Raw genomic sequence first — 14,158 nt, 5'->3', positions numbered from 1 at the left:
AATATACATTTGATGAGGAAAGATCACACCTAGTGTGAAGTGAGCGGTGCTATTTATGAGTTAATTTCATCAAGTAGTAACAAGCCAATCGCAGCACGTCCTGCGAAGCTTGGCCATTGGGACTCTAGTGGGCGTACAACAAACTTTTGTGCCAAGATGTAGGCCATATCTAGGCCAATGTAGGCCACGCTTCAGTTTAATTAATCCTCAAACATGCCCTGGCCTGGACATTTTTTTCCCATTTTTTGACCGGACAAAGCCATTGTTAGCGTAGTACCATTGTACTACGGTGTATAAATTAGGATTTAATAACAAGAAAAAAGCAAACCAAGTTTGAAGTGAGTGGCTGCGCGTGTGTGTGTGTGTGTGTGTGTGTGTGTGTGTGTGTGTGTGTGTGTGTGTGTGTGTGTGTGACTGTGTGCGTGGCAGTGTGTGTAGCAGTTCATTTCATGGTTGCGTGTGTGACACAACAGCGCCACTTGGTCACCAGCAGTATTGCAGCTCATGCTCAGGCTACATACACGCATAGTAACAAACCTACAAACCTACCTACAAACACACTCACGCTTAGAAGTGGTGTGACCGCCACTCAAAAATGCATTCCTCATAGTGCAGATCCCCGCCAGACCAGGTTACCTACCCAGGGCTTGCAAAAGTTATCACATATTACTCCAGAGCTAATATGTAGCGACTTGTGTGGCTTTTGGACATACTTTGTGGGCAGTAGCGGCAAACAAATGAAAAATGGCAACAACCGACAGTTCAAGAATTATAGGCCAAGTGAGTCAGCCTTTTATAGCATTATCATTAGGCCTATTTGTAAACGTGTTCATGTTCATCCGTGGTCGACTGCGAGTGTGTGCAAAGTTTTGGACACCGCTGGCCCCCATCGGCCAGCGGTGTCCAAACTGACAGACTCCCATGAGTCTGTCAGTGTCTGTCAGTATCCGACAGAAACTGACAGACTAATGGGAGTGAAACATAATCCATCTCCATTGGCCATTCCGGCCTGGTGGGGATAATTAAGCAAAGAGGGACCAAAACGTACAGTCAACAGGGTACTGGGTTAGTCACATCAGTGAAGAACAAACAAGTTGGGCTTGTATGACAGATGCTCCACTTATTTATTCCCACTCACAAACTGGTCTCATTAAGTCTAGCTTCAAAATTAGTCTCATCCTACCTTAAGGCCATTAAGGTCCAATTACATAAAGCTAGGTCATTAGATACTAATTTGGCCCATAGTGACTACAGGACTAACGTGCAAACGATGACTATAATTGTGAGTGACCAGACCTCTTCATGCTGTGACTAGCCTCAATTAAAAATCTACAATCTCAAACATTGTTGGGAGATTGTAGATTTTATTTTTTTACATTTTTGGAAATGGTTGAAAATGGAAAGATTTTCTAAAATGCAATAGGGATACAGGACCAATTGTGAATGAACTTGTATCAATGAGCAACAGAAACCAGTGGAAGCAGCATGTGTCTGAGATCTCGAGGGCACTCGAGGGGTGATGATGATGATGAATAAACAAAAGGGTTTAAAACAAACTGTTAAAGCAAAGAGCTTCCTTCCCTTCTGTGAATGTCGGCTACATTGCTAGTGGCTACCTGCTTTATATTCGTCGACATTCAATCACCTCGCTAAGGAGCATTCATTTATTGATTTACTAGCATACACCTGAAACGGAGCCAAGATTATTCCATTTCATAATGGATCCAACATCATCTTCAAAGGCCTCTCTTAAATCTCAGGCAAACCATAACTTGCGGGTTGAGATTTCAGCAAGCAGCTGTTTTCATTAACAGGCCTTCTCGGACTGATATTTTTGAATCTTAAATCTTGGAACTTCTAAATCCCTTGTAGAATATTGCCATTTTCAGACACACTAGTTTTCTAGGGGAGTTTCAAAGACTACATGTCTATGTGTAATTCAAATAAGAAAAACAAAGAAAAGAAAATGTCAGTTATTTGCTTCACAATATTCTGCTGTCACACAGGATGCCTCTCAATTCAATTCATCCCAGAAGCAAAACTAAACTCTTGCATAAATCAAGCATTTCAAACAACACTTTGTCAGAATGGATCGTGGCATGGCTGTACATAAAAGAAGAAGAAATTCCAAGCAATTGATCCTTTCCCTCTAAGGCTAAGCCATTATTTTGATTTCCCCAGCCTACCCACAGCTGACTTTTCAATGCTCAGCAAAGAAGCATTTGGAGAATTGGATGTTGCGGAAACCTTGCCAGCCGGACAGTCACCCTGAGCCTCGCTTGTCATGTCATGCGACCTACAGCCTCGGTCAATTGGCATTGCGAGCATACAAGCACACTGACACTCACGCGCACACATTTCTGCACAGTGAGCAGGTGAGGGAAGCTGATGCTAATTTGTTCCATGAGCTGTGTGTGCTATGTGCAAAGGGCAGAAGTGGCAGCCGCTTGGCCAATATTCAGAGGCTCGTGGGCAGTCGTTCTCTAGTTCAGTGGTTCCCAAACATTTTCATGGCAAACACCCCCAAATTAATATGTATTTGGCCAGGCCAGGACCCGATCTCAAAAGGGTTTGTGCCAACCGGGAGTGGACCCCACATACAAGATTTGTGTTGTTAAAATGCTGCAACAATATTCCAACTTTTCCACTATTTTTCAAGATTTTCAAATTAAAGTTGTAAAACTAATTTCACCAGGGAACGCCTGGATTGGAACAGCCTCAAGGATCCCACTTTGAGAACCACTGCTCTAGTTAATCAGCAATCTGTCACTTCACACAGCTACAGGGAGACGGGGAACTGCTCCAGTCTTCAAGAGACTTGTATTGGAAAACATCAGTTTCCAACCTGCTGTCCAAGTATCCTTTCCAAATAATACATAATAATCTGACATTTTTCTTGTACCTATTTCTTTTTATCAATATACTGTATATATAGAGAGAGAAAAAAAAGAAAAACAGTGTTTTGTAAGAAACGGTTTTTAAATGATAATTCATGACATGTCATTATGACATTAAATGTAACTAATGAATCATTATGTAATATGTAACAGCGTGTATCCTCTAAACACGTCACTTAGTAATGAAAAAGAGAATCGTCCAGCTGTAGTGGATCAACACACATTCTAAACAAGCGAGGTTGAGCACTCCAACTCTAAGGAATAACTCGAGTAGGTGGTCACAACCAAGTCAAACAATACAGGTCGTAAACCTGCTCTACTCGGGCTAACTAGCTCGGCCTGAATGGGGAGGAAGTGGTCAATGACCTCTGATCTCTCTCTGGGAAGCCAAGTGGGACGGTCCTCTGAGAACCCTGCACACGAGAAACCGCCCCACCGTGGAACCAACAAAAGATGTCTTACGTCCGTAGGCAAAGAGCAAAGTGCTTTATTTAAACCAAGGCAGGAATTAGGGGCACGACCCCTCCTTTCAGAGTAGATGGAGAGGAGAGGGTGTCCTGGCATATTGACTGGTGCGACAGTCAGAGATATATGGGCGAGCTGAGGAGCTCGGTTTGGCCGACCATGTCTTTGGGAGCACCTGTTCGGCTCGACGCTAAATGTAAACTACCCCCCAGACCGTTTAAGCAAGGCAGTGCACTGGAGCACGCACTGAAGAAGGCTGGCTGACACGGTACTCCCAGCTATGCTGGCTGAGTCACTGAAATTAAGACCAATTTAGAAAGGTCTCCGGTGTACAGCACCCCCCTCCCTCACTGTCTCTGCCCCTCCAGTCCGTCCATCCATCTCTCACTCTCTCTCTCCCTCCTCCCACACTTTTCCCTTCCATTTCAACAGCTCTCTGCCTGTCTCACTACTACCCCACCGTTCTCTTGGGACCTATCTGCCTTCTATTCCAGAAACACATTTCCATTGGCCTACCCTTTTCAACCCCAAACATAATGGCTTGTTTATTTTTGTTAAGTAGAGTAACTTCAGAAACTCCATTAACATGCCATTTAGTGGACACTTTTATCCAACACTCCTTACAGTGCCATGAGTGTTTACATGTTTAACATGGGTGGCCCCTGAGGGAATCAAAGCCTTTGCCTTGGCAGTATTAGTATAGCATTGTTCCCATTGAGCTACACTGGGAATCAAACCCCAAATGCTGGCAGTATAAGTGCCATCCTCTACCCCAGGGGTTCTCAAACTTTTTTAAGCCGTGACCCCCAAAATAAAGATATATGAACTGCGGACCCCCAACCCTGACAAGCACTTGGAATTGTATGTATTACATTTAATGTGACTCGGTTCCACGGATAAATATTGTTAAAATAGCAGATCTACATGTGTGAGCATGTAGATCTGCTATTTTCACAATGTTCGCCTCTTATTTGACAGTTTGGCCAGTTTAGTATTAAAACGGTCTTTAAAGTCCTTAAATTGTTGTAGGTTTGTTTACCGTTGAGTGAGACTTTTTTTTTTTTTTTACATTAACCTAACCAGTAAGACTCCCTAATCGGGAGATAAGCGACCGTCAGGTCGCAGCGTGATTTTAGGGCAAAATGTGTAGGAGCAGTGTCCAAAAATGTGGTTCAAAAAATCTGCCTGATGGTGGCGCTATATGGGACATCCATATTGATGAGACGAGTGTAGACATACTGTGTACCGATTTGCGTGATTTTAGGGCAAAATCTGTAGGAGCAGTGTCCAAAAATGTGTTTGAAAAAAATGGGCCTGATGGTGGCGCTATATGGGACAGATCCATGTTGATGACATGAGTGTAGACATAGTGTGTACCGATTTGTGTGATTTTAGGGCAAAATCTGTAGGAGCAGTGTCCAAAAATGTGTTTTGCAAGAATCGGCCTCATGGTGGCGCTAGAAGAGGGCCATGTGAGAAATGAGGGGTGGGGTCTCCGCGTTGCCTTGGCGGACAAATAGGTACCGGCCCCGGCTCTCCCGGACGCTCCTAGCCCGAGTTACGGCATTTTATGTGAGCTGCAGTGGAGGGGGTCTTCCACTGGGGGCGCCACCACTTTGGCATCCGTTCTGGAGCACCAGGAGTCGGTGGTCCCCGGGAATTCCCCGGGATCAGCCCCGTTGGGGTGGTCATTTGGTCATTTTTGCACATTTCGTCATTTTTTACATCTGGGGGTCCCCCAGGGACCTGGGGGTCCCTGGAGCTCCGGGGGTCCTTGGAGGTTGTAGTTTGGCAGGCAAGGAGTGTGTGTGCAAAATTTGGCATGGATCGGGGCAACGGTTGCGGAGATATGAGCAGGGCAATAGTGTGACGTGTGAGGTGTGACAGACAGACAGACGGACAGACTGACTGACTGACTCACAGTTTGTGGAGGTTTTGATAGTAAGTGCGACCTGACGGTCGCAATAATCTGGGGACCCCACAAAATAATTTGGGGACCCCACTTCTGCGTCCCAACCCAAGTTTGAGAACCACTGCTCTACCCTTTGAGTTCAAAAGTTAAGTGGCAAATGCCACAAGCCTTCCATTATTATTGGCTAGTCAATAATATCAATGGACATCCGGGAGCCAGACAGGAATACACAGGCTGGCCAACCAGGGGAATGTTCCATGGACCCCCACCCTCCCTCAGCATCAAAACACACTGCTTTGCAGCTAGCGGGAAGGCACGCCAGTGGCCTGGCACATATGTTGCAACCTGTGAAAGGCTAGCGTGAGAAATCTCAGCTAGTTGTGTGTCAACAAGTTTAGCAGAGTAAGCAGTTAGTAGCAACAAACATACAAACATACTTTCGCTGCCTTCCAAGCAACACTCCATTCTGGTTCTCAAATCCCATACCACTTCTTCAGTCCTATTAAAATATAAATACTGACATCCTTCATAGGACCAGCATAGGAGACAGAATACACACAACAATTATTGTTGTGGTCTCCTCACAAAAGAGGTCCATTTTGATAGGAAGGCTGCTTGCTTAGCTCTCAACCACAGTAACCACAACAATCATGGTGATTTGTAAAACGGGTGATCCTGGTCCAAAAGATGTTTTTTCCTCAGTTGTAAAGTAATTAAGTACATTTACTCAAGTAATGTCCTTAAAATTTGAGGTTATTTGTACTTTACTTGATTATTTCCAATTTTCAGTACTTTTACTTCTACTCCACTACATCTTGGATCCAAATATTGCAGTTTTACTCCAATACATTTGAAAACTTTATATTTACTAGTTACTTTGTAGATTGTGATTATTAGTTTCGTATACATTAAACTCTTGAAATGGGACATTCTTTATAATGAGTATTTTTACTTTTAGTGCTTTAAGTAGCCTACATTTTCATTTTGATGCCAATAATGTGCCTATAGGCACATTTTGAATTCCTTACTTCTACTTGTAACAGAGTATTTTTCTATAATGCAGTATTGATACTTTTACTCAAGTAAAACATTTGAGTACTTTTTCCACCACAGCTAGGTAGCCTAACCTTATGTAGGCTACTACTGTGTAACAACAACGTGTCTGTGAGTGTGGGTCTATCTATCTATATACGGTAGTAACAATGTATCATCACCAGCAAAATCAATGTAGCCAGCGGCGACACCAATTCTACGGTCTAAAACCTTACAGCTGAACTACTGAATGCTGTGTTCAAAAACACAATAGCCTCCACGGTGAAACAAAAGCACGATTAAATACATGAAGAACATTTAAGTAGCTATTGTGCCCCTCAGGACCAGTACAGCCGGATAACGACATAATGTGTCCCTTGTTGTAAACAAACGTAAATCACCGCTCCTCTCCATTTATCGACACGAAAATAACGCTGCCTTTGCTGTTGCTTTATGAGCAGCGCTTGGGTGTCCTAATAGACGCGCACTGCTTTTTCGTCCCCCTTTTCGGGCCGCGTGTCTCTAAAACCACCACAGACAGCGATAAACATGTCAGGTTTATCTTTATTCTTTTCTCGCATCCACATGGCTTACCGCGTCGACGCTCCCGAGGACCGTGGTCGCCAGTGTTTGTATCGGAGGAGGAGGCTGCTCCCCGCTCGCTCCTTCCGACGCCATCTTCCTACTGTAGCGGTCTGCTGCTGCTGGAGTGAGGGATCCACACTACAACACATCCACAAACCATTAACTGCTGCGCTGCTGAATGCAAAGAAAAATAGCACACGCTATGCTGCAGCTCTGTCCATTCTAGACGGAGCTCCTCTGATATGACAGGCAGGGGAAAGATCTATCCGTCCGTATGTCTGTCTGATGGATGTAAAAACAACTAGCAGAGTGATGATTCCGCTGCTGCTGACCCGGCGGCAGGTTGGCTGAGTTAAAACCGAGGGGGTGTTCCAGATGTGACTCTCAACCTGGGAGGAGGGATGTGACTGACTGCTTGACTGACTGACTGCCTGACTGACTGACTGACTGACTGACAACAGCATCTGCCAGGGGACATCCAGCTCAGGCCATGCCCTATTTCTGCTTACACATAGCCCACCTATTCACCTATCGGGTGACAGTCAGTGTAAAACAAACTCATAGACATCTGTGGTAAGAACACCAACAATATTGCCAAAGTAAAATACATTGAAAAATTTACCTGACCTATAAATTCAAGAAAAAAAACTTGCTCACTATATCCATCTAATAATAGGTTAAACATCTGTGGGCAGATTTTGCAGAGCTAGGCTGTAGCATCCTTGCCCCCCAGATGTGGTATTTAGGATTAGTGGAATCTGATCCTGGCGTGGTCATGCAGAATGGGGTTATTAAGTCTGTATTTAGGTCAGATATTTGAGGATAGATAGATGCCCACCAGGGACGTGCTGGCCATTGGGAAAAGCGGGACAACTCCCGAACGGCCGGTTGGTTCCCGGCCGGTCCAGGCCGGCCATTAGGAAAAAAAAAAAAAAAAAATGTTGGCCTTCGTTCCAAGTAAATCGTCACTGTCGGGCAGAAACCTTGTATCTCCAAGTTTCAAATGTATACATTTTTTCGCAAAGCAAAGCCCTGCTTCATCATACAAGGCCGTTGCACAAAAGTAGTGAAAACAGCAGATCTACAAGCAATGCCTCGCAGTGCGAGGCGTTGTGTGCTTGTAGATCGGCTGTTTTCACTAGTTTAAATCATTTTTAAAATGATAAATACAAAACAAACGGTTTTGGACATACAAGGTTTCCACTCGACAACGACGAAATATAAAAATAAAAATAAAAAATGAGGGCCTCTCCAACTCTTTTTCCCGGGCTGAATCAGGGGCCCAGCACGTCCCTGATGCCCACTCACAGAGAGGATAGAAAGGAAGGGGTGGCATTTGGGAGTTCAGGGGATGGCAATTTCCACCCCTAGCTTTCGCATTTAACCTAAAAATTCTGGTATTTTTTCATATTTCCTTTTTTTGCAGGTTAATCAGATTTTAGACAGTTATAGACACTTGTTTTTAGTTTTTTCTTTTGTTTGTTTTTCTTAATAACTTTAAGACTGGCCTCCCTATTTCGGGGATGTCATAGACCCCAACCCCCCAGCTCACAATGTATTTGCGATGCAATGCTTGTGAGCTTGTAGATTTTTGCTATTTTTGTGGTCACCTTTTTGTCACCCCAATTTGTTTTAAATGAAATGATGCCTCGATTTACTGGCTGTATCATGACCACTTTCAAAAAAGGATTTTCAACAGCTGCCTGTTTTAGGTTTGGGACAACGCAAGCCTATAACAGCACATCGACACAGCATATTACAAAGTGCAGCGCAAAAACTACACACTAAGGTGTGCAGAAAATGATTGAAGAATACAAATGAGCTTTTTGAGTGCACATCCCAGCAAAAGGGCTCAAGGCACAACCTTTGAAATGCATATCAGTAATGAAGGTTGTATGAAGATGAAAGGGAGAGGCCATGGATCAATGATGATTGAGAATTCGTTTTCATAGTTTTCAAAATAACAAAAAAAACTGCTAATTACTGTCCACTCCAAAGCTTTTTCTGGTCTCATCATGTGTACCCTAAGGCCTGGCTGCTATAATCCACACGTGACGTCCAAATCCTGACGTCAGAAGACAGTGCACAGAGAGCTCTTTCTCAAGGGAACTTCCACTCCAAATTCCTGTTGGCCACCCTAGCGAAACCATCTACGAATGTCTTGTCATGTGTCAAATTCTCAAGTCATGTCCCATTCTGAGGCAGGTCAGGACAGCTGGAGCTGTCATGCACAGATAATCGCTTGCTCTTTGTCGTGGTGATGGGAAGCCTGTCATTAGCTAGTGATAATGGGGGACTCTTGGGATGAGGTAATGGCTTATTAAACTGGTGGTCAATGGCCACCGGCAGACTCATTGTTTTCAGCACGTGCCAGTGCCTGCCCTAAAACAATAACTGTAAACCCACAGGACAACACGAAAAAGATTCATTTCATGTATTGAAGATGAAGTACTTTAAAGGTAAGGCAAGTGTTATTGTAACCAAAGGTCGCAGTTTACCATGAGAAATGTCACAGCTTCGTGTCCGTGTAGACGAGTACACATTAAAAAAAAAAAAAAAAAAATCATCATGATGTCATCACGCTCTGGATTCACTGTGATGTCACACTAACAGAATCCCTTTTATGCCCATATATGGAGTTCCCTGATGTACTCTATATTAATGATGCTTGTGATGCCAGGGGGAACAAATCCCTTTTATGCCCATATATGGAGATCCCTGTGATGCCAGGGGAACAAATCCCTGTTATGCCCATATATGGAGATCCCTGAATTATGACCCCATCCAGAGATGAGGTTGTCAGTAGTCTGAGATGGGATAAATGGTCTGAGAGCTCACCAATCTGGGTCCTGGTTGTTAAGTGAGCGAGTTGTGCTTGCTCTGTCATTAGTCTCAACTTGAAAGGTGCCTAAAAGGTGTCAAACCCCTAACTGCTCCAGTGGAGCTGCAGTGGCCCACAGCCTACAGCTCTTGTATTATAGTTCCCAGATGGAAATGTGTGCATAACTGGAGTCACTGCTGTAAAAGGCATGCATATTGTATTTAGCAAACATCAGCTAAATAGTTTTTAAAAGAAGAAATGTAATATAAGATATTGGGCCCTATTTTTGTCCATGCTAAACCCTAAACCCCTAAACTTCTTTGCCTTGTTTTACTATTTTGAAAAACATTTTTAAATAGTTCAAATAGCTGATCTACAAGCTCACAATTTTGTCCATGTATCGGCTTTTTGAAGTATTTAAAAATGTTTTTCAAAATAGTAAAAAAAAAAGGGCAAAGAAGTTTAGGGGTTCAGGGTTTAGCATGGACAAAAATAGGGCCCAAGATGTTTATTGTCACTGCAGGAACATAAAACAACATTTTGTTAAAACAATTAGCAGCATCAACAAATAAATACAGATAGAGCAACATTATGCCATAAACTGTTAGTCTGTCATAGTCAAGTCATCATAGTCTGTTGTCGCGTGAACCATATGTCGTAAAATCAACATATTTTGACCCTGGATTCCTTGGATCATTGTTCCAGATTACATTATCTGCCATAGTGTTACTGTTTTCTTCAAAACACGCTTTTTGCAATTACTAAACAAATTGCCCAAAACTCAGAAATCTGTACACATTATTATCTCTGGGGGTCATATGATCAAGATGTATAGAACTCCACCTCATACGCATGCACACACATATGCACGTGGGTCAGTGACGTGACGCCCCAAAAAATGTGTTTTTAAAAAAACTTTAAATTGCAGGCATAAAAGTTATTTACTTTTGTTCTACTCACTCTCAACCTTATGGAAATACATTTTGTTTTTAGATATTTTATTGGAATCAGACTTTATTCAGCAGTTTGTTGTACTTGTGCCTAAAATCGTCATTTGGTGTGACATGAAAATAATTGTTCATAAAATGAAAATGGAGTACATCTTTCTTAAGTTACTCACTTTATCAAAGTCCTTTATCATAACTAACCAGTGATCCACTATAGTTTTTTGAAAATTAATTATATCTGTATATTTTTTTCATAATCGACACTCTGTGTGAGGCCCATGTTCATGATCTTACAACATATTTTAAATGTATTCTGTCAAAACTTTCTCTAAAATTACACAAATATTTGTGACTCTTCCTGATAATATTCTCTATGTAATCCATAAACATTTTTTTGGTTTAATCATTAATAAAGGTATGATTTTTCACTATTTGGAATGTCACACCAAATGATTTAGTGTCACACCGTATGATCATATCTTCATGTGTCAAAGCAAACTGTGTTTTAACCTACCTATTAGTGAGTACTGAACTTTACTGATTGATTAAACAATTACCCAGGATAACATGGCCTTAATATTTCTGAACAGGATATTATTGTAGGGCTTTAACATGGGATAAGAAAGAATTGTAGTAGTAGATGGATGATGAGGATGTGCACAGGAATGCTACGCACACCTAAGTCTTCTGCCGGCCCACGGCAGAAGGATCCTAAAGAGACAATAAGGCGCATAGCCACACTTGGAGCCAAGGCAACATTTTATTAACACCAATTAGTGGAAACAGAACTCAGCATTCAGGTAAATTGCTTTTTTCCGAAGTCTCCTGAACTTGAACACAGCATTTTGTGTTGAACAAATGTAATTAGGAATCATGACATTACACCACATCTCCACTAGCTAAAGAGTGCTGGGTTGCGCAACTCCGAAAATAGCTGATCTACAAGCTCTCGCAGAACGTGTTGAGAGCTTGTAGATCAGCTATTTTCGCTAGTTTTGTCTCGGGTCCTACCTTAACACTGTCCACTGTCCAGTCCAGTGAGTGAAAGTACAAAAGTATTAGATCAGATTAGATTATACATTTAGACTATATTGTACATCAGCCAGTCGTATTTGGTGAGGGTAGCAAACCGGCTGCCTTGTTGCGGTTCTGCTATGCCACAGACAACCTCCTGCTCTTCGTAGAAAATGCAGTCTTGCCCCCTTTGGCTCCTCTCTCCTTGCTGGGTCATTGTTTAGTTTCTCCCTGTACTTTCTCGTTCTCTCAGCACTTGTCATTTTCCAGCTGACAAAAGAAAATGGAATGTATAGTTTAAGACAAAGAGAAAATATTGTTTAGATTGAAACAATATGTTAAGGTTTCTGTGAAGGGGTTTCTGCTCTGTCTGATGAATTTGAAGTATCACTGAATGAAGCTAAATTACATTTTATGTAAAAATGTTTAAAACAAATGTTTAAATGTACAAAAGAAACATGGAACTTTGTTATTTATTGTTATATCTGTAGTTAAATACAGTATAAATCATATGGTGTGACAATCAAGTCATATGGCGTGACAAGCAGACATGTCACACCATTATGATTAAGTGTCACACCATATTACGTTTTCTGCATTTAGGTTTACCTTGAGGCTACTATGTACACATTAGCATGCTAACAGCATGCTAGCTATAACAAAGCAACCTAGATCTACATGGAAATATGACCAAAACTTCAAATAACTTAAGCTTTTTTTAATGAAAAGGTGTCACACCAACAGACATCCAAAGTGGTGAGTTTGTCAAAGTTTCAACAAGATGGCATTTCATGAAAATGTTAAAATCATAACTCACCTCAGACACCTGTCTTGCAGTTGTGCTGGGAGTGCTGAATAGCCTTAAAGCCCCGTTCACATTGAGCCGATCCCGAGGATCCCCGATCAGATTTCGGGAGGACCCCCCGGGAAAATCGTTTGGTCGGCCCCGGAATCGGTCTTGGGCTTGAACAGTACCCCGACACGATCGGATTATGTTAATTAGCTTTTTTATGACCTCGGGACTCGTCGGGAGCACTCACGATAATATCAAAAAAGTTTGATATTCTCGGGTCATCGGGTAGGAATCCTTTACAATTATTGTCGTCTGAATGAGCTCACGGGATTGCTTCAGATGATATGAAGCCAGCTCCTCCCTTTTTTTAGGCTGCGCAGAGTGTAGGCTATTCTGTCACCTCACAATAGAACAGCCTACACTTTTATTATTATAGCCTACTTACTTTTTACTTTAGCTTACTTTCTCCCTAAAATGAGTTCCAGGGGGTCCCCAGCTAAATGATATTGAGGAACCTAGGCCTGTCCCTATTCTATATGCTTGGATGAGGTGGTGGGACAGTAAAAAAAAAAAAAGCGAGAGGTTAAACTTTTTTTTTTCTGCGACTGCACGCCCACAACGGCGAGGTTTGGACATTCATAATTGCTATTAGCTGATTAAGCTCATGTCTGTTTAATGTCTGGCTGGTTGCCGTTAAAATGCTGGTTGATGCATTTTAGGAGTGGACTCGGGCGTTCTTTTTTCTCTCTTTTTTTTTTTGCTGCGCAGATTTGGCTAGGGCAGTGTATGCTGTTCTATCACCTCACAAAAAGCCTTTTCCTTTTTGGACAGTTGGTTGAAAGCTTGGATGAGGCAATGGATTTTATTAAATCAATGATATTGGAGATGCGACACTCTCAGCCGTGTCTTGCTGGATGCGCATCACATCTCGCGTCTCGCTTGCCAAAAAAATAACTGAATATATAATTATAATAGCCTATCTATAAAGTGAGCAGCGGCCAGTGTGCGCACAGTAGGCTACCTAGAAGACTAGCCTACCAACCTACCTTTGTTTTTATAATGTTTTGTCATGATGGCGCAGTTATCACTTGTGTGCAAAGGACGATGATACACGAAAGAAGAATGTAACACCAACTTCTACCAATTAATCCATTGCTGTGACAGACAGGCTGAGACAGCCAACGTGCTTCCATGTAGACTACATAATCCACTGGGTCCAGCTTGGTTCAGATCAATCATATCAACATAACAGTAATAACACCAACCAAAGTCTAAAACACGGTGCCGTCAGCAGCTGTGTTGTGTGAGTGACAAGCCTGATTTGCGCTTCGCCGTATCAGCGACCACCACCTGGAACTGATGCGCTAATTATTGATCTGACCAGGGGTGAGATGCCATGGGCTCGCGTGTGCTATAGTTTCGCGCAATGATGTAATGATTAATTTGAGCAAGATATAACATTTTAAAAGGCTTTTATAGGCCTAGCCTAGGTCTACTCTTAATACTTTTTTCACGATGTAGCGCACTACATGTTCAAGTTCAAACTCTTTCATGCTCACAAGACTTCACACAACATGTCGCTTTGATGTCATGCAGGAATGTAATGGGCAATTTCCTATATTGATCAGATACACATACACACCTGAAAGCATTCACGCTGATGAACAGTTAATTTGAGCAGTGATGGAAAAA

At 42.3% G+C, this 14,158-nt stretch overlaps 1 protein-coding gene across 1 annotated transcript in view; it reads right to left on the bottom strand.

Annotated features, from left to right (window-relative positions):
* cttnbp2 (cortactin binding protein 2) overlaps positions 1–6,984 on the bottom strand; it is a gene marked incomplete at its 5' end in the record, with an annotated part of 117,652 nt that extends 110,668 nt beyond the window's left edge. The window contains one exon of the mRNA XM_080737177.1: positions 6,901–6,984. Within this exon, the coding sequence (XP_080593303.1) occupies positions 6,901–6,984 (84 nt within the window). The remainder of the gene's footprint in view (positions 1–6,900) is intronic.
* Between the last annotated feature and the right edge of the window lie 7,174 nt (positions 6,985–14,158).

This window comes from Nannobrachium achirus, assembly GCF_963921795.1.
Source record: "Nannobrachium achirus genome assembly, chromosome: 11".
Taxonomy (NCBI): domain Eukaryota; kingdom Metazoa; phylum Chordata; class Actinopteri; order Myctophiformes; family Myctophidae; genus Nannobrachium; species Nannobrachium achirus.
The sequence above is the reverse complement of the archived record's forward strand: the minus strand, read 5'-3'. Positions and strand labels throughout refer to the sequence as shown.